The sequence below is a fragment of the Molothrus aeneus genome, chromosome 5 (assembly GCF_037042795.1).
Source record: "Molothrus aeneus isolate 106 chromosome 5, BPBGC_Maene_1.0, whole genome shotgun sequence".
Classification (NCBI taxonomy): domain Eukaryota; kingdom Metazoa; phylum Chordata; class Aves; order Passeriformes; family Icteridae; genus Molothrus; species Molothrus aeneus.
The window spans coordinates 25,808,588-25,827,411 of record NC_089650.1 but is presented as its reverse complement, the minus strand read 5'-3'; the positions used below and the strand labels follow the sequence as shown (position 1 = coordinate 25,827,411).

At 43.7% G+C, this 18,824-nt stretch overlaps 1 protein-coding gene across 1 annotated transcript in view; it reads left to right on the top strand.

Moving 5' to 3' along the window:
- The first annotated feature begins 7,355 nt into the window (after window positions 1-7,355).
- The window catches only part of PLXNC1 (plexin C1), a 71,224-nt gene continuing 59,755 nt past the window's right edge, over window positions 7,356-18,824 (top strand). The window contains exons 1-2 of the mRNA XM_066549755.1: window positions 7,356-8,303; window positions 18,382-18,504. Coding sequence (XP_066405852.1) covers window positions 7,356-8,303; window positions 18,382-18,504 — 1,071 coding nt within the window. The remainder of the gene's footprint in view (window positions 8,304-18,381; window positions 18,505-18,824) is intronic.

The following is an 18,824-nucleotide window of genomic DNA, read 5'->3' as shown; positions in this document are numbered from 1 at the left end:
ACTGAGGTGTTTTATGTACCAAGCTTGACTGTCATTCTGTTGCCTTTCTGATTCTTCTTAGATGACTTTAGAAGTAAAACCTTATCAGCTGGCAGACCACAGCCTGCAGGCACTAAATATCCTGCAGCTTGGGCTAATTTCTCTGACTCTAACATCCTGTTTCCATGTCTGTTCAGGACAAACAAAAAGCAGGAAGTGAGACAGAGATACACAAAAAACAATTGCCAGAATAACCAATAAGGAGTTAAACGTGGGTCAGCTTTTACTTTTCCTTGAAGACTTGCTCGTGGAAGTGTCAAGGGAGGGAAGGTCAAGCACCAGCAGTGACAGATCAAAACTGGTCTGAGCACCAGAACAGCTTTCAGGTTACCCCCTGAGTGGAACCAACCTCTTTAATTGCCTTCCTAAACACAGCTAGATGCAAAGTTATTTTTCTCTGATAAACCATCCATTTCACAGCATAATTGCATAATCTTTAACTTTAGGAAACAATACAGTTATTTTTCTTTCTCTCACCAACAGGATTTCAAAATATAGTAGTCAGTAGGCAAGCAGAAGTAGATACATATGTAAATAGGTGCTTAGTTACACAGTTCCTTAAATGAATATGCATTTGGAAAAACATTTTGTTTCATGTTTCAAAATCAATTTTAATTAATCTCTCTGTGTTAACCTATGTAATACCATGCTTTTGTTTGCATCTTTCCTTACAAAAGAAAAGTCCAAGATGCTTTTCTGCAGACATGTTTGACCTCTGTTTAATATAGGCAAGTGATTAAATTTGTTAATATGGATATGTGGAGGCATGTATGCTTGGTAACAACTGAATGTCACGGTCTGTGTTTCAGATGGGACCTCTCCCACACTTAGCTTCTGGGCTCTGAGGGAAAAGATACATGAAGGGAACTCTAATTTCTGGCATACAAGAGTCTGTGGAAGATCCTTCTCACAAACTGCCCTGGCAAAGCAGTTTTGGTAAGCTGTCATCTTATAGTCAACCTACTAGAAAGTAAAAGGTGTGATATCAGTGTTACACTGTTGAAGGGTGGACTTAGAATACTCACTGAATTTAGATCCAGCTGGTGCTAGTGGGCCTAATGGCAAGGAAAAGTAAGATTTCATATTATAAGTGACTGTCAGGATTAGTGGAAGGTATCTTAATACTTTGGAACATATATATAATTATGGCTTGTTTCTTTGTTCTTAATATCCTTTAGTACTCTTCTCTTAAAATTAACAAACTCCCCTATCCATCTGCTGCAGTGCCATTTATCTGTAATCTGATTCAAGTCCCAAGTAATAATTTTGCTTCAAGTTATGGAACTCTGGCTGTGACCAGACTGAGGATCACAGCCAAAAGGCAGGGTTATAAATAAAAGTGTGTTTACTCACATCTGCACTGGGCTTACACTAAATTGGTATCATTTGGGGAAATTAGAGAAAAGAATGGTGGAAATAAATAGTAATTGATCCACTCAGAGCCTATTCTAGTCCTGGAGCATATCAGTATGTGATAATGCTACAGTGGATGGCTCTTGCAACCAGTTCTGTAATTAAAGTTAAGATGATTATTCTTTAACACAGTCATTTTGTTTATCCTTGAGGAAGATTACAGCATCTTATTCCCAACTTTGAGCACTTGGGTTTTTTTTTCAATTTTGAGTGAGTATTCCAAGTTTAATTTGAAATAAATTTCATTAATATTTTTTAGCATGCATTTTAACTTTACTGTGACCTGAAGGTTCTTAGTGGAGTGACACAGACTTTTCATATTGTACAAGTGAAAGTTTATTGAATTCACGTGCAAAATTTTTAAAAAGTTCTCGCTAGACTTCTGCATTAAAAATTCTTGATTTAGTCATTAAATGTTGTGTTTGTTAAAAACTGTTGTTGTTTAGGAATGGTACTCCCCAGCTCAGTGCCCACACTGAGATTCTCCAAACCACATGCTGTTTTCTTGCTGTCCTGCTTTGCCCCTCCCTCTCCCCCTGCAGCGGGCTGGAGGAGAGAACTGGAGGCACAAAAGGCAAAGATCATGAGTAGAGATAAGAACACGTTACTGGAAACAGCAATGAGATAAGAAAAGGAACAGTAACTGCAACAATACTAATGACAGAGAGTACAAAAAGAGAAAGCATTCACGTGGAAAACCTTCCCCACATTTACTCAGCCAGGAAGAATCCCTTCTTCCTGGAAGAGACTCCCTTCCCCATCCCCAGAAACTACGTGAGGTAGTAGTCCCCTCCTCAGTATTGCAAAAAATTAACCCTATCCTGGTGAAAACCAAAACACAAATTAATAGGATGAGGACAAAACTGAATAAGAGAAAGGTGTTAGAGATAGGAAAACATCAGGGGCTTAGGCAGATGGTGAGTCTGCAAATGGCTGAGCTGATGCAAAGCACTACTATGGAGTTTTTGTGCAATAGCAGATAATGTGTTTTTAATAAAAAGGTCAACTAAGAAACACTCAAAGAATCTGTGAAAAGGATGTATGCATCTCACAGCCTCAGTTCAGATCACTATCACCTTAACAGAGGTATACCCAGACTCCTTGGTGGTTCATCCACCATTTCCTTTGCCACTTCTTGGCAGCTTAACACCACAACCCTCTGCTCAATTTAGCATCCCTTCAGATCTGCCAGCAGGGAAACCTACACAAGCTCTCCTACAGCTGACTCATTCATATTGGATGGGCTGGTTTAGATATCTTAAATAGAAAACAGGTTGACCAACTAGTGGTTTAATAAGCCTTCAGATGGGTATCTCCTCTGCAAGTGTAAATGTGCAAAGGGGAAAAACAAAGAGGAGTTTAGAAGAGATTCTTGATAATTTTCCTTATCTACTGGCACAGATAGATGCTGCAGATTAAATTTCTCCTTGACAAATGGTGTGTTTGTCTAAAGTTAAGGAACTGACTTGATGCAGAAGTTTCTGGTTTGTATTTTGGCTCATACAGGAAGGGCCACATGAATGTTTTTTGCTTCATACCTTGCTCTAGGTCTTAGGCCCCTCCACTGCATGGTTATCTCTGACTAGACACACAGCCAGGTCAAGAGCTTGAGTTATTTTTAAAAGTAACCAGAAAGCTCCTCCAAGGCTGCAGTTGAATCTCTGCATCCCGTGGCCCTCCATGGGCTGCAGGGACACAGCTCCTTCACCACGGTGTGCATCAGGAGCTGCAGGAGAACCTCAGCTCTGCTGCCTGGAGCACCTCCTGCCCCTCCTCCTGCACTGCTCTTGGTGTCTGCAGAGTTGTTCCTCTCACATATTCTCACTCTGCTCTGCTCTGAGCACAATTACATCCGTGCAAAAAGGTTTTTTTCCTTCTTCTTAAATATGCTATACAGAGGTGTTAGTATCATTCCTGATGGGCTCAGCCTTGGCCAGTGGCAGATCCATTGTGGAGCCAGCTGGCATTGGCTCTGCTGGACAGGGTGGAAGCTGCTGGCAATTTCTCACAGAAGCCATCCCTGTAGCCTCCCCCAACTACCAAACACCAGCCACACAAGCCCAATATACAGTTATAACACACTGCTCCCATGAAGGGAAGCATTAACCAGCAGCCAGAGAATTTTGCTGTGTCAGAGATGCCCAGGAGTTGTGTGTAGCTTCAGCATTTCACCACAAAGGAGCATCTCCCAGGGCAAGTGGATCAGATGCATTAGTGGGAGTCCAGCAAAGCAACATTTTCCCTGGAGCCCATGGACATATCACTGCTGGCTGCTGCTGATAGCCTCCCATACAGATCCCCAAAGAGTTATTACAGCACAGTCCTGCTCCTGAATCTGCCATCTCCTCGTTGTGAAGACCAAAAAAAAATCTAAACAGAAAGAAGCAAGACTGAAAAGCAGAACTAAAATCCAAATCTGCAAACCCAGTTTCAGTATTCAAATGCCTCTCTCAGAAAAGGAATCCTTCTCAGAAAAGCTTTTTAAAAACTGCCCAGCATTTCCTTTCTATTTTGTCAACATGCAGTTACAGTAGGAAATTTTCTTAATTATATGATGAGAAAAACAGTTATTTTATGTATTACACCAAAGATAAAAAGCCTGTTAACATTAATGCTACCTATTACTACTTTGTAAACGAAAGGTTATTTATCCTTTGCAAAAAAACCATTTCAGAACTAAGCTAAGGTAACCACATGGATTTAATAAACAAAACAAATAAAACTTTAAGTGATCTTGAAACTTCAAAACAGGAGAAATTTCAAAGTGAAGCTACATAAATTAAGCATAAAAATAAATCTCATTTACTAGTAATATTTTGTAAGGTTGCCTGTGGATTCATAAATTCAGAGAAATTTAGCATGCAGATGAAAAATAAGGAGGAGGGAATCATGAACTGTAGTGGAAAAGCAATTTTAATTTAATTTAGGATGCGTTCTGCCTAACACTGTTGAAGATCAAAATGAGAGCTCTTTAAATTGTAGATGTAAAAACAAGTCCTGGTGTGATTCACATTCTAACTTCAGATCTAACATGACATGCTGAAATACATAAATGTTGCTTAGGATAGCAAAGGAAGCTCAGTTTGCTTCCCTTGGTTTTTTATAAATTTTGATTGGGGTGCCAGAGTTAGACAGCAATGCTTTGTAAAGTCTAACATTAACAGGCAGACTACCTTGTTTGCCCTCTCTTCAGTGCCTGAAAAATAAAACACATTACAACAACAGGATAAAAATACCAATTATGGAACTGACAGCCAAGGGAATAAAGTAAAATTATTTGCCATTGTCTGCTTAAATTTTATAGAAGTATCATTGAAATAGTTTGGATTGGAAGGTATCTTGGAAGATCATCTAGTTCCAACATGAGCATCAGTTCATGCTGGAATCAGTTCAGTCATGAACTGATTATGCTGTTTTCTGGTCTGTTGTGTAAAAAACAAATATTACACTCTGAAGCAGTACAAAATAAACCTGCAGCCTCTCTTTCTATTTCCATAACACCAGCAGAAGCTCAACTTTTCCAGTATCCAGATAGGTGTCTCTATGTGTTGAAGATAGAAACTCCTATTTACTTCAGGGTCTTTGAAAGGAATTGGGACTACTTTGCCACTTCAAGAATTGGGTCACTCCTGAGCAAAACTCCATGCACTAGCTCTCAGAGCAAAGCTGGCTCTCAGAAGCATATGCAGAATTAAACGTTGCAAGATGAGGCTCTGGTCCAAGCTACTCTTTGCTGGAAAGAGAGAGGAAAAATCAGAAATAGAAAAGTGACGGGCAGGGAACAGTCTGCAGAACCGTGCCCTGATGGCTGTCCCTGGGACAGGAGGAATATGACATGACATCCCTATCCCATCCCATCCCATCCCATCCCATCCCATCCCATCCCATCCCAAAGTACATGAGGCTTATTCTAAACATAAAGCCTGACAAAGAGGTGGCTGCAGTCCATGCAGAGCTCAGTGATTTTGCAAAAGGAGGGATGTTTGCAGAAGAGGACCTGTTGCTGGACACGTTCTGTGGCCAGAATAAGAAATATCTTGCAGTTAGGATGCTGATATGCTTTGCTGTTTAGCCTCATCAGTTTAAAGCAAGAGGAAGATCACTGACAGTTTCATATTTGAACTGAAATTAAACTAGAAGGCAAGGTAGTGTGTAATGCACTCCAGCATGACATGTTCAGCCTCCTTTGCAAAGATGTATAAATGACATTTCCGTACACAGCCTGTATTGGTGATATGGGCATGAGGATTCACTTTGCCTTCATGCTGACTAGAAGTTCAGTCCTCCACGGGTAGCTGCAGGCAATTTGAGCACATACAGCATCTCTTTGCATCTGGCAAGAAGAAAAATTGTGCAATGATTCTCTTCCACATCCTCTGCTACATTTTGCAGATTTTGGATGCATTTTGGAGTCACTGTTCAAGAGATAGGCAGATGGGCTGTAGAGAGCTCTGGATTTTTATGGGAATATTTGTCCTAGACACTTTTTACTGGAAAATTATGGAATATTTTTGCTGACCAGAGCAACATCAATTCTTGCACAATAACTGCTGCTGGGCACTGTCGTGGCAAATTTTGAAGAGAATCAAAATTTGTTAACATTGTTGCAATTCCTACTTGAAAATGTTGCGCTTGACTGATTCATACAGAGGTTACTTTTGTTCTAATTTTTACAGTCCCACTTTTCCTGCTATCAAGCTATTTCAAGACAAAAGCAGTTTAAATGGAGGGTCAAATGACATCTCGGTTTTGAACATTACATCCTCTTCTCAGTAAGGCAATGGGCCGTACACCCATCCTCACCCAGAGTTTCCAAAGGCATCAAAAAGAGAACACTGAAATGCATCTTTGCTGCTTTTAACTTTTTATTTAAAATTCAGCAAAACGGTAATTTACCTAAGCTCAGCATGTGACCTATACTTCACATTGTGTTGAACCTCAGCCAGCAGTGACAGAATGGGAGATGAAGTAAATCACTTGCTCCATTCAACGTGGCCCATCCTGTCCCCAGCGCGCGTTGGATGGGCGTCCATCTCTCAGCAGCACAGCTGGAAAGGGACAGGTTTTTTGTATGCCTTGAAGGACCCGGGAGAATGCCTTTGTTCTACCTCAGGCAGGACCAAGATCTAACCAGGGATCTCTGATCCCTCAGCCTTCCCGCTCAAGGTGCCATCGGCAGACTGGTTGACGGGGGTGCTGTTCAGCGGGGCGGTTCTGCGTGCATTTCAACGGGGACAGGACGGGTTTCCAGGCTCGCAGCAGGCGCTGCCGGAGCCCAGCACGGTCTGACCCACGCCCACACCCGGCATCCGCCAGCGGACCGCGCCACCGGCTGCCCCCGCTGAGCACCTTCACCGCTGCTCGCCCGCTGCCCGCGGGGGGCTTCAGCCGGGCCGGGAGCGAGGCCAAGGGAGCGCACGGGGGCCGCCCTGCCCCGGAGGGGTTCCCCTGCTCCGGTGCCCCGGAGGGTCCCCGTGCGGGTCCGGGTGCCGAGCGCCGCCGGGCGAGGTGGGTCTCGCTCCCCTCCGCGTCCCGCCACGCCGCTGCGAGCGGCCGCCCCCGGCAGCCCGGCGGCCGAGGTGGGCTCCCGCGGCGCCGCCGCCGCCCACCGTCCGCGGCAAGGCGGGCCGGCGGGGCCGGGGGGCGGAGGGGGAGCGGCGGCGCACGGCGGCTCGGTGGCTCGGCAGCCCTCCCGGAGGAGCCCGGCCCACCTCTCCCGTGCAGGCACCCCCTCCTCCCCGCCCCGAAAGAGGAACTCCCCGCCCGCGCAGCCCGCCGCGGCGCAGGCAGAAGCGGCGGCAGCGGCGGCGGCAGCGCCCGGCCCCTCCGCACACCATGGCGCAGCAGCGCCCGCCGCCCGCCGCCGCCTGAGGCGCCCCGCGGCGCGAGCCGAGCCCGCGCCCATGGCGCCGCCGCCGCCCGCCCTCAGCTGGGCGCTGCCCCTGCTGGCGGCGCTGGCGGGCGCCGCCGGACCCCAGAGCTTCGAGCTGCCGGGGGCCCCCATCGACAACATCGAGGTGAGCGGCAGCGCCGTGCTGGTGGCGGGCGGCAGCTGCCTCTACGAGCTGCGGCCCGAGCTGCGGCCCCGGCGCCGCGTGGTGCCGGCGGCGGGGCAGGGCTGCGGGGAGCCCCCCGGCATGCGCAGCAACCTGCTGCTGTACTACGAGGAGGCCGGCGGGGTGGGAGTCCTGCTGACCGGCTGGACCCAGGATGGCGGCGCCTGCCAGGTGTGGGAGCAGCCCTCGTACCGGCAGCGCTTGAACCAAAGCGAGGTGGTCAGCTGCCTGCCCGACGGCTCCACCGCCGGCGTCGTCTTCCAGCAGGCCGGCGCCTGGTACCTGGCCGTGGCGGCCACCTACTCAACCAGCGCTGACACGAACCACCTGCACTGCGAGCCCTCGAAGTCGGACAAGGAGACCGTCATCACGGTGCGCAGCATGGTCAACCTCAAGTCCAAGGAGGAGCTGGGCATCATCAAGCGCAGGGAGGAACCTTTGCACTTTGTTGACGCGCTCCAGTGGGGGGATCACCTTTTCTTTCCCTACTACACGTTGAAGGCCAGGTTGGCCAATAACACGGAGCCACCCAGCATGGCTGTCCTGCGCCAGCTGCCCCCTTTTGCGGGTGGCCTTACTTTGCAAGGGCACGTCTACTTGGACTGCGGGTGCAGGAGCCTCATTATTTCCTCCAGCCTTGTCCGCCAGGGTGAGCGGGGCTGGTGGGTGGGTGTGTTCCGCCACAGCCACAACGCCAAGGCGTGGAACAGCACTGCCGTCTGCATCTTTGGGATGGAGGAGATGAAGGAGCAAGCCTGTGCATCCACACACTTCAATATGAACGGGAGAAGCTGTGTAAGTCTGGGCATCGTTTGCTAAGCTTTCACCCTGCACGCCCTTGTTATTGTTGTGGCTGGTGTCTCTGCATGACTCACGGGGTGTCCCCGACCTGGAGGCACATGAAGTTTGCGAGAAACTTCAGAGCCGCACCAGGCTTTGCACATCAGCCCTGGCTCTGTCAGCTCTAGTGATTCCTCCAGCTTGTTCTGTTTCTAAAAAGCTGATCCTTTCCCAGACTTTGGTATACTTCCCATCTACCTGTTGGGAAAGACACATCTGATGGAGTACCTGAGGGCATCCTGGGTCAGATCTGAGTCTTAGGCTTCTCCCTCAATGTGTCCTTTTCAGCCTAGGATTAGTCATATTTCATTTTATTTTCCATACAGCCTAGATAAAGCATCTCCTCTCTTATTCTGTGCATTCACATCTCATGTCATTGCAGCTACATCAGAAATAAAAAAAAAAAAAGCCCATCAAATTGGCTCTGTGCACTGGGCTGTGTGCACTGTTATCCCTATCATTCCCTAGTTACCTGTGGTTTCTTGTTCAGTGGTAGGTATTTCCCAGGTGTCTCACGACTGGCCTTGCTTGGGAGGGCTCTCACAGCCACCTCCCCAAATCCTTGTGTGCAGCAGACAATAGGTGAAATCTCTTTGTTGTTGCAGTGGTTACATTTTCACAGACAGTGGTATCCCATGGAGTTCCCCATGTCACCTACTTCAGTAACACTCTCTTCAGCTCCTTCCTCCTTTTCAGGGTGAGCTGGGCACACGGAGGGTGGGATAGGCAAGGCTACTGGTTTTGCTGTGGCCTCAGGAGTAAAGAAATTACCTCAAAATTATATTATATAGGAAGGCAAAAATGTCATTCAGATGAAGGAGGTGCTTTTAAAAGGCCTGTCCATGCTTTTAAGTTAAGCTAGACTCAGAAGACTTTCCAGAGCTGTGGCAAAAGGATCACTGAAAAGTATCAAGGAGAATCATAGGGGATCAAGCAAAGTATCGTAAAGCAATCCCTGAGCCCTTTGCAGTTCCCACACCATCCGAGGTCTTAGCAGCTAAACTTCTGAATCCTTGATGTGTTACAATAAGAGTTTCTTCAAAATTCCTTGAAAGAAGTGCAGTAGATTTACTGGCACTCCTTGGCTTTCCAAATCTAACTCATAGCAGAGTGCAGTGCTGAGATTTTTTCCAAACAGACTACCAGAGGGCATGTGTGATTCAGTCTGCTCATCTCCCTACTGAGCTGTGAGACTATTGCCAGTGTTATAGGACGTGGTTGTGAATGAGAACCCCGTATGTGGGTGAGACAACTGTGCTGAAGTAAATAGTGAAACTCACTACGGAGCCAGAGCCAATCCTTTGATTTCCAGTGCTAGCTTACTGCTTACTGTGTGATTTCTGTGCTCCCACAAGGCAAACTTCCGGAATGAATTTGAAGTCTTATTCTGATCCCCAAATACCTATTTGCTTGTTGGAATTTGGAATTTTGTTTTGCATTGTTGTTCCTAATTACTCATGAAGTTTTTTAGCAAAGTGCTTTCTGAGCCTGCTAAACAAAACAGAAAAAGAAAGCTCCCTGGGCAGTAGATCCTTTCTAAACATTTTACAAAACCTCATGCAAGATTTTTCAGAAGAGCCTCATGGATCTCGTAGAGTAACATAATGCAGGTAAGGTGAGGCACATATTTCTGTGGACAGGGCAATTCCCTGTCCCCATTGCCTCTCAGGGTCTGAATATGGAAAATCAGTGATCCACTTGTTTTGGTATTGGTCTGATTCAGATCTGACTCCTGTGACTCCAGAGTTACTTTCATGTCCCAAAAGGCTCATCCCTCCTGGAAACTGAGATTATATTTGGATACAATATTGAAGAATCTCAACTGTAACAATCTTTAAAAAGATTGCTTACTTAACCCTATGTCCCAACCTATGATGATGTTATTGATTGTAATATTTGGGCACAAGAAATGCAGTTTGCCACTGAGAGAAAAGTGGTATTTTAATATTTTGTGAGATAGCAGTGGGTTCTGTAAAATAATATGACCTATAACAACATTATATGGCTAATTAGCTATCTTTTTTAAAGCTAATTGCATGTGCTTATGGTGTATAAACATAGAAATAAATGCATGTAGTTCAGCTTTAATATTTTTTTATACTACAGAAGGTTAGGCTAGGCTACTGCAGAATAAGTTTGGAGATGACAGGCCCATATGCTGCTGCTTCTGGGTTGTTTTAACCAGATCCTTCAACCGTCTCTCACCAAAGTATGGGAGTCCCTGCAACCATGGAGTATGATGTTCTTGTGATGCCTCAGGTTTTAGCTTTTACATTTTTCAGATTCTGCTTTAGTGTGTACTTCTGAACTTCATATTAGGGGACAGTAAGCTCTCTTCACAGAGTAGGTAGACAAAACAATTCTTTCTCTAGCTGAGGATCAAGGACAAATGATCCAAATTTCAGGCTGGAGTGAAGAGAGAAAACAAGAAGAATGGGACTTCATAAGCTAAAGCTATAATTGGACAATTAACTCCAATATGCTAATAGACCAGAACTTACAAAAGTGTGAGAGTCCATGACAAGTCATCCATTTTTGTGACGATTTTGGGTTCATCTTGGGTGTAGCCGTGGCTGGGCTCTTGTGCTGCCTAAGGTGTATCCACTGAGGTATTCTAATAAATACCTACTTTATTCTTTAGCTCCATCTAGTCTCTGTTCTAGGTCAGCCTTCACAAGGCATCACTTGCACTTGGAGGCACGTGGGCTTCAGAGCTGACAGGAAGATGAGTGTGGCATGTCCATCCGTGTGCAGCTTGCAGCAGTGGCTCTGGCCAGAAGGGAGTGCCTCATAGCACAGGGCTGTCAGGAGTACTACAATGTGTAGGAATGGCAGCAAACAGTACTTAACACTGCTTTAAAGTCCAGTCTTATAAAGACTGTGTTGGTCTTGAGCAAAGGAATGTATAGCAGCATTATGAGTGCTGTAAGTGCAAGAGCTCTCTGGTGCTTGTGGTGGATGGTACATGCTGAATGTCAGTCTGGCTTTTGCTTTGCAGATACCATGTGTTGTAGGGTGCTGGATCATCTCTGCTGAGTACACTTGAATGCAGGAGCTCAGGTGTGATGTGATGAGGTATGTGGATCCCAGACATGGACTGTCAGTTTATGTAGGAATTGAAAATACAGGGATTTTTTCACTGCAGGAATACAATTTATAGTAAGCATATACATTAAGGAGTAGTGGCAGGCAGCAGTGTGTTTTCCTTCTGATCTTGTAATCCTTCAGATTTCTGTTATTATTCTGATTACCTTTAGGCAAGACATCCTCTTGCCCCTCTCCACTCACATTGCATTTCTCAATAGGACACTGCAAGAGGGGCTTAGCCTAGGGTATTGAATTCCCTGTTATGCCGTTGCTGCATGGTGTACTCTGAACTCATTCCTGTAAGGTGCTGAGCTTTCTAGGCCTAACCCAGTAAAGCACTTAATGACATATTTAACATTAGGCATATATAAGTATTTCCATCATCTTCATGCCCATGCATTTAAAGTAGAGCGTGTACTGGAGTACTTCACTGGATTGGAACCAAATTGCTCTGCATCCTCTTGGAACTCACTGTAGGTGTGTAATCTCTTTAGCTTCGCTTTGCCTCTTAGGCCAAAGTTCTCATTTGCATTAAGTTTTAATGCTGGATTAGTCTCTCATTGAAAACTAGTAATTTTTAAGATCCTTGCTTAGCAACTTTGTCAAAAAGTATGTGGCTGCTACAAATTCTGTGCAATTTCTCCATATGAGATGTAGGTAAGTCCATTTTTGTTTTGTGCAGTAGTGTGCACAAAGAAGTTTGTCCTACTTGGATGTGTTTTTTCAGAACATTGGCACTACTTGATTCCCAGAGACAGGATTTCTATCTAGCAAGACACAAGTGGTGTTTTAGTTGAAACTTCTCTAAAACATTTTGCAGTTTTATATTCAGCTCTTTTTTCTTTGATCCACATGTCTCTTAGTTTTGAATATATCTACTTACATGCACTATCAGGGTGTATGTGTTACTGGACTCTTTAGCATATCCTACATATACATAAGTGCATCTTTTTCACAATTTCCTTAGTTAATAAATGTGAAATTGCCATATCTCATTCTCAATTTCTTTTCAGAAACCTGACTTAATACTTACAAACACAGGAGGAATGCTGGAATTTGTCACAAACTTGCTGTGGGAGTTAGTGAACTTTAAGAAAGGCTTTTCTTCTGTTGTGCTGTGACAGAACAGGACCTACAAGGATCTCAGGTCTCTCACAGACAAGCCAGGATGTTGTGAGTCACAGCCTAGTAGATGAGTAGGAAAAGTGTTCCAATTGGAGAACATCAGCAGGAGAGAGATGTAGAGTGTTACCTAACCATGATAATGACAAATACAGAAATTGGTTTTGCCATTAAAAAAGTTGCCTGAGAAGGAAAGGACTCAGGAAGATTCAAGGATTCACAATTTTTCAGGTAGAAAATGCAAAAATAAAAAAATTGTTAGGCGTCTATCTGTAAGAAAGAGAATTGCTGTAGTTTATATTAAGGTGTTTATTCGATTATGTGAAAAGGCTAAGTAGTTGTGATAGTTACTAAAAAATAAGCTATCTTGGTTGGATTTTCATCTATCATTTAATGCAAGTAAAGAGTTGTAGCAGTCTGTTTGTTGCACTTTTTCATTTTTCAGTGGTTGATACATATGAGGCTTGATACAATCCTAGCTTGTGTAAGCTCTACCAAAATGAGATTTTGAAGTCAACAGAGTCACATCAGTTTAATTACTGCTTTTAATTTGCAGAAACAACATTTGAATTTGTGTGGTAACTCATTCCAGAGTGATCCATGGTCTTTTATTCAAGGAAAGAATTACAGACTTCTAAATATAATTTTGTAACAAAATTGATCTTGTAATTAATTTTTGTAGTAGTGAAGTCAATCTCCTGAGTATTACAGACTGCTAGTGTTACATCTGATGTTTGATGGGTTTCTAGAGTTAGCCTTTCTAAGTGAATGTTTCTGTCTCATTATAGTGAATTTTCAGTTCATCCCTGTTTAGTGTGGGAAGTAAAGCCACCGAAGACTTGTCAACTCTCACACTCCAGGGATGGGGACTGCACAACCTCTCTGGACAACCTGTTCTGCTTGATTGCCCTCATAGTGGTGCTTTTTCATCTCCTGCTCACTTGAGACCTTCAGTGTTTCAGTTTGTGTCATTATCTCTTGTTACCTTACGTACACTTTGTTTAAGAGCCTGGCTTTGTTTCTTTGGTCCCTCTGAAATTGTCTCTTCTGTAAATTGAACCCGCCTAGTTTTGGAAAAGGCCTGTAAGATCATCCACGACAAAAGCATGTCCCTAAGCACCACATCTACAAGTCTTATAAATACTTCAGATTTGTCAGGCATGATTTATTCTTGGTAAATTTATGCTGCCTTTTCTCAGTCACTTTGTTCGTTTCTTGTGTCCAGAAATGGTTTCAAGGAGGATTTTCTCTATAATTCTCCCAGGAAAAAAGTGAGACCTACTAATGTGTAGTTCCCAGAAAAAAATCTTGGGTTTTTTGAATATTGGTGCAGTATTTCACTTTATTGAGTTGGAGACTTTACCTGATCTCCACACCTTTTGAAATAGGAGAGAATAACCTTTCAGCTTCATCAGACAGTCTCTCAGCATCTTCCTACAGATCCCATCTGTCTTCCCTAAAACTTGTAAAATCTGAGGTTTCTTAAGAGATCTCTGGCTTAATCCTCACAGTACTTGTAGTTTCTCTTCTCCTTGAATTCTGTGTGTACAAAGGACCACAAGATGTTGCTGATGAAGTCCAGAGCCATGTCTGCATCCACTGTCAGTAAATCTCCTGAGCTATTCAGCATCTGGTGTGCATTTTCATTGTTCATTCTTTTATTGCTCATGGAAGAGCAGAAAAAGAGGAGTAGAAGCTCTTCTTGTTGTCCATACCATATCTTGCCAGTTCCAAAACCAGGTGAGCTGGGCTTTTCCTAACACCATTCCTGCATGTCCAGAGACTTCCTCCTTAGTCCTGCTTCCTCCTCCTTTATGCTGTTGTTCTGCAGTGTAGCTCAGTCACGACTTCCCTGTTTAGCTAGAGGACATCTCGTAGTATGTCTGCTTGTTTTCCTAGTTTTGTGCTTGACAGAGATTGTCCTGAAAGACCTGCTAGCTTACTTGAGCTCTATTTCCCTTCAAAGCTGACTCTCAGGGGATCCCACTGACCATTTCCCTGAACACACTGAAGCCTCTGCTCAGATTATCACATCTTCATTCAGTTCTTCCTTATTTTTGAGTAGCAGATCCAGAAGATCATCACTCTGGACTGACCCCACAGGTTAACATAGCCTGGAGTCCCATCTTATTCACTTTGCCCCCAGAGCTTTGTAGTCCTGATCTGCACTAGGCCATGGCTTTGGTGTCCATGTAGATGTGCAACAATGGGTAGTGGTCCAAGGAATGGAAAATTACCATAGTCTTTCTGCAATTAGTAGGGTCCCCTAAAAAAAAGCCCAAATGAGTCCCCTAAAAAAAGCCCCAACCTGTTGTAACAGCATGACTGTTTAGCAAGTGTGTGCCTTCATCCCTCACAGTCACCCACCACTTCCTTTTGCTCTCTGCTAACACACTGTTCAAGCTCAGTTGGTTTCAAAGCCTTCCTTAATGGAGCTTGTTCTCCCTCACTGGTTAATAGGACACTTTACCACTTCTGTGAACTTAGATCTGAGGGCAGAGAAGGACTGTTTTTGCTGGTGCAAGAAGTCACTAGTTTCTAGCTTTCCCATCTCAGGAGTCTCCATCAGCATCTCACTCAACCATAGCCTCTGACTGTTCTTCCTGCCTTGCATCATGAGCCTCAGGATTTGCCTCTGCAAGGTCTCACTGAAGACTCTGATTTTCTGGTCATCCTTGATATTTGCAGGCTGCTCACCTGGACAGGCTTGTCCACTGAACACTGCTGGGCAATGCACAAATCAAAAAACTTCCTGGGAATAAAATTTTGGAATGGTTCATGTTCTCATTCCTTAGCCCTAATAAAGGCTCGCTGCATGCCCCAATATTTGTTACCCTCTGATATAGTAAAAATTGATGGAGGTGGTTAAAGGATGGTGAAGTTAAGAAAGAAAATAAAGTTCCAAAAGTTCTTTTTCCCTTAGGAAAAGCATCTATTATTTTAGTGTTGACTATTGCTATACACTACTTAAAAATCTTGTGTCCTTTTGTATAGCTGCATCTGTTCTTTCACTGGGATGCTCAAACCCTTTATTTTTACTTTTTGGACAGCTGCATATGATGAATGCTGTGTGAGCTAAAAATGCTGCCCTTTCCTCTGAGGCACGCAATGTAAAATAATCAGGAGGAAATCAAGACAGAAAGTAGAAGTGTGAATATGGTTACTGCAGCTGGAGTCATATGGAGATACATCTGAAAATGAAGTGCCAAACAGAAAATTAGTATAAATACCTTCCATGCCAAAAACCAAACTATAGACTTAGAGGGACTACAGAATAGAGCAGAGGATGAAACGGAAGAATTAAAAAAAGGGAGCTCTTACACGGTGGTATTATTTTTTCTTTTCCTTTTCTTGCTTTTGTATGTGCCTGAAAATGTTTTAGGATAGACAAACAGATGACCATGGACATGAACGACTCTTCAAGTGTAAAGGAAGTTTAAACTGTAAATGCATTTTTAAGAATGGATTTAGCTGGGAAAGAAGCAGCTTGGGAAGGCCCTACAGTGCTGTAACCCCATTAGTCACAGTGGAAGAGGTAAAAGGGCTTGTTAAAACAATAAATGGATGTGGAAAAGTGGTGACAGAAGGGTGAAAGCAGCAGCTGCACCCTGGAGGAAATGGGCAAACTGAGGAATAGGTTTCAAAAGAGAGAAGGCAATTTTTATTGTGACTGTCCCCCCGTTCTTGTCCGTATTAGTTCAATGTCGCCTTGACCCTCCCTCTAGCAAGCAGAGGGAGGGGAGGAGACTTCCACACTTGTCAGTATTGGTTCTTCAGTCAGATGAGGAGGATGCACTGATATGACACTGGTTATTTTATTAGTATGTGGGTCAAAATAAAATCTGGCAGCAAAGCTTTTCAGAAACTGGGTGAGTACTCCTCTTTTCTGTGATCTTGTACAGAGTCTGCAAGGAACCTAGGGTAGTTTATCTCTCTTACAGTATTACACGGTGCACTGTAGAAAAACTATTGCTCATTTTGGTGGAAATGAAAGTGTGGAAGCTCCATTTCCTCACTCCCTAACCTGAGTGAAGACTCATTGAGTGCACTAATCCTGGAGTTTTGTTATCTTCTGATCTATTATAAAGTGAGTTAACTTCTTCTACCTTAAAATGCTTGCAACCACACCCTGCCCCACTTCCTGTCTAGCACAGACGTCCAGGGTACTGGATTCTCATGGGCAAGTGAGTTTTACCAAAGTTCTGTGCCAGTGCATGACACTTCCCTGTGTCTTCTTCCTGCTGCATGAAAAAAGAAATAGTGACTTTAAATATGAAAGTTAATCAAGTCTTCTTTTATTCCAAGTGGCTCTTCTTTCTAGCTAATTAAAATAATTCAGATGAGTGAAGAATATTTTAATTGATTTAGGATTGCAGTTCAGAAAAAATAGAATATTTCTAGTGGAAAGACTTTTTGGGATTAAGCCAGCATCATAGCATGCAGGAGACTTGAATTCAGCTGTTACCGTGTTACAGATTTGCTTCATAACTTTGAGAAATGCTTTCACCTTACTTCTAAATGTCAGTTTTGATGGTCCATTCCACACTTTGTTTTGTGCATTTAAGTGAAATGGGCTCTTGCACTCGGAGGGTTCCTGTAGGTTTAGGAAACTGTCCTGGAGGCTAAAATTCTGGATTTGGTCAGCTAGCCTACAGGGCTTGTTCCCAAGGAGCTGGTCTTACCTGAGCTCTTGACTCCTACCTCTCCATGCCTGCCACTCCTTTGTGCCAGGTCTGGTGTTTGTGCAGCCACATGTCCATGTGATGAGGAGCATGACTCAAATGAAGATGTAGGTAGGTAGATTTACAGAGCATTTTCTAGGCACATCATTGCCTTAACTAAGCTCACTGGAAAACATTATACAGGGAAAGTGAAGTAAAGCTTGGCTGGGGTTGGACCCACTTGGAGAGCAGGTGGCATCACGCCTTTGGCAATGTCTACCACAGAGATTGACTTGGAGGACTTCAAAACCGAGTTAGTGCTTGCTAAGGGGACACATGGGCTTCTAGGGATTCCCCCTGGTAAATGGTCCTATTCTCACACATGTAGATTTCCTTTTCACTGTCGATCATCTACAATCAGAGTTTTTTGGTTTGGTTTTTCATTCCACGAGATACAGGGATTTCCTGCATGGTGTTTTTTTCATGAGCTGCTTGCATGCGTTTGCCACTTAATTTCTTCCAGGTGGGATGGAGAATTGAGGGTAACATGTTGATTTTAAAGCTCACACAGCTACATTTATGTTCTCCATGACACAAACTTTATATTGCTTTATCTCATTTTTATGTTTATGTAATACACAAGTCTCTACTTCCTCTAGTGTCATGGAAGATGAAGGTTTGCATTTTTATATACACAGACACTGTTTGTTTGAAGTGTCTCCTTTCTCCAGAATATTTGCATGCCTTTGAAAGTGGTTGCTGAGTGTATCTAGCCTTCAGGTGATGGCAAAGCATGGCTTTATTGAGAAGAACTGGAAATTCAGAATAAACCCAGGACTTAATGTCCCAAAAAGGAGAAATCCTATTGCAAAGTAACTTACTGCTGCTACACTGAGTCTGTATCCCACTGAAGTCAGTGATTTAACAGCAGCAGATATAATATTTGTTACAGATATGACCCATTGTCACATATGAAAAACTGGTTTTGTGTGTAATTTCCAATAGTGTGTTGCTCTGAAACTGTATCAGAATTGGAATGTTACTCAAAAGTGTTGTCTAAAATTGGTTGTCCAAGAATCTTTCCAAGGATTCTTCTTTTCCTCCAAGTTTTGGAGTATAGGTGAAAGATTTTTTAATATGTTTTTCTTATATCTGATTCTCAGGAGGCGCGATCAATCAAGAAATTACCTACCTTGATTCACTCTGGATTGGTAGCTGTTTATGGCACAGTTGTTTTGAATCATATAGTTCTCTTTTTGGGAACAGATGATGGACAGTTACTGAAGGTAAGCTGAGTGTGGCAGTTCTTCCCTTCTCCACCAGCTGCTGTTGCGTTCAAGTGGGTAAATATTTCCTCATTAATTCAGTATATTATAAACAAATAAGATCCCCTGAATCTCTGGTTTTTGTTTGTGAAATAACTGCTGTATGGTCATTTGGAGAGCAAGATAACTTTCAAAAGCAATTAGGTAGTGTTGCTGTGTAATAGCCTGTCTCAGTGTCCCGGTTCTTTCCCCAGGTGTGCCAACAACCTCTCCCTTCCCCTCCCCTTGCCCCCTGCTGACTGCTGTCCGTCAGTCCTGGCATTCCAGAAGGGCTCGAGTGA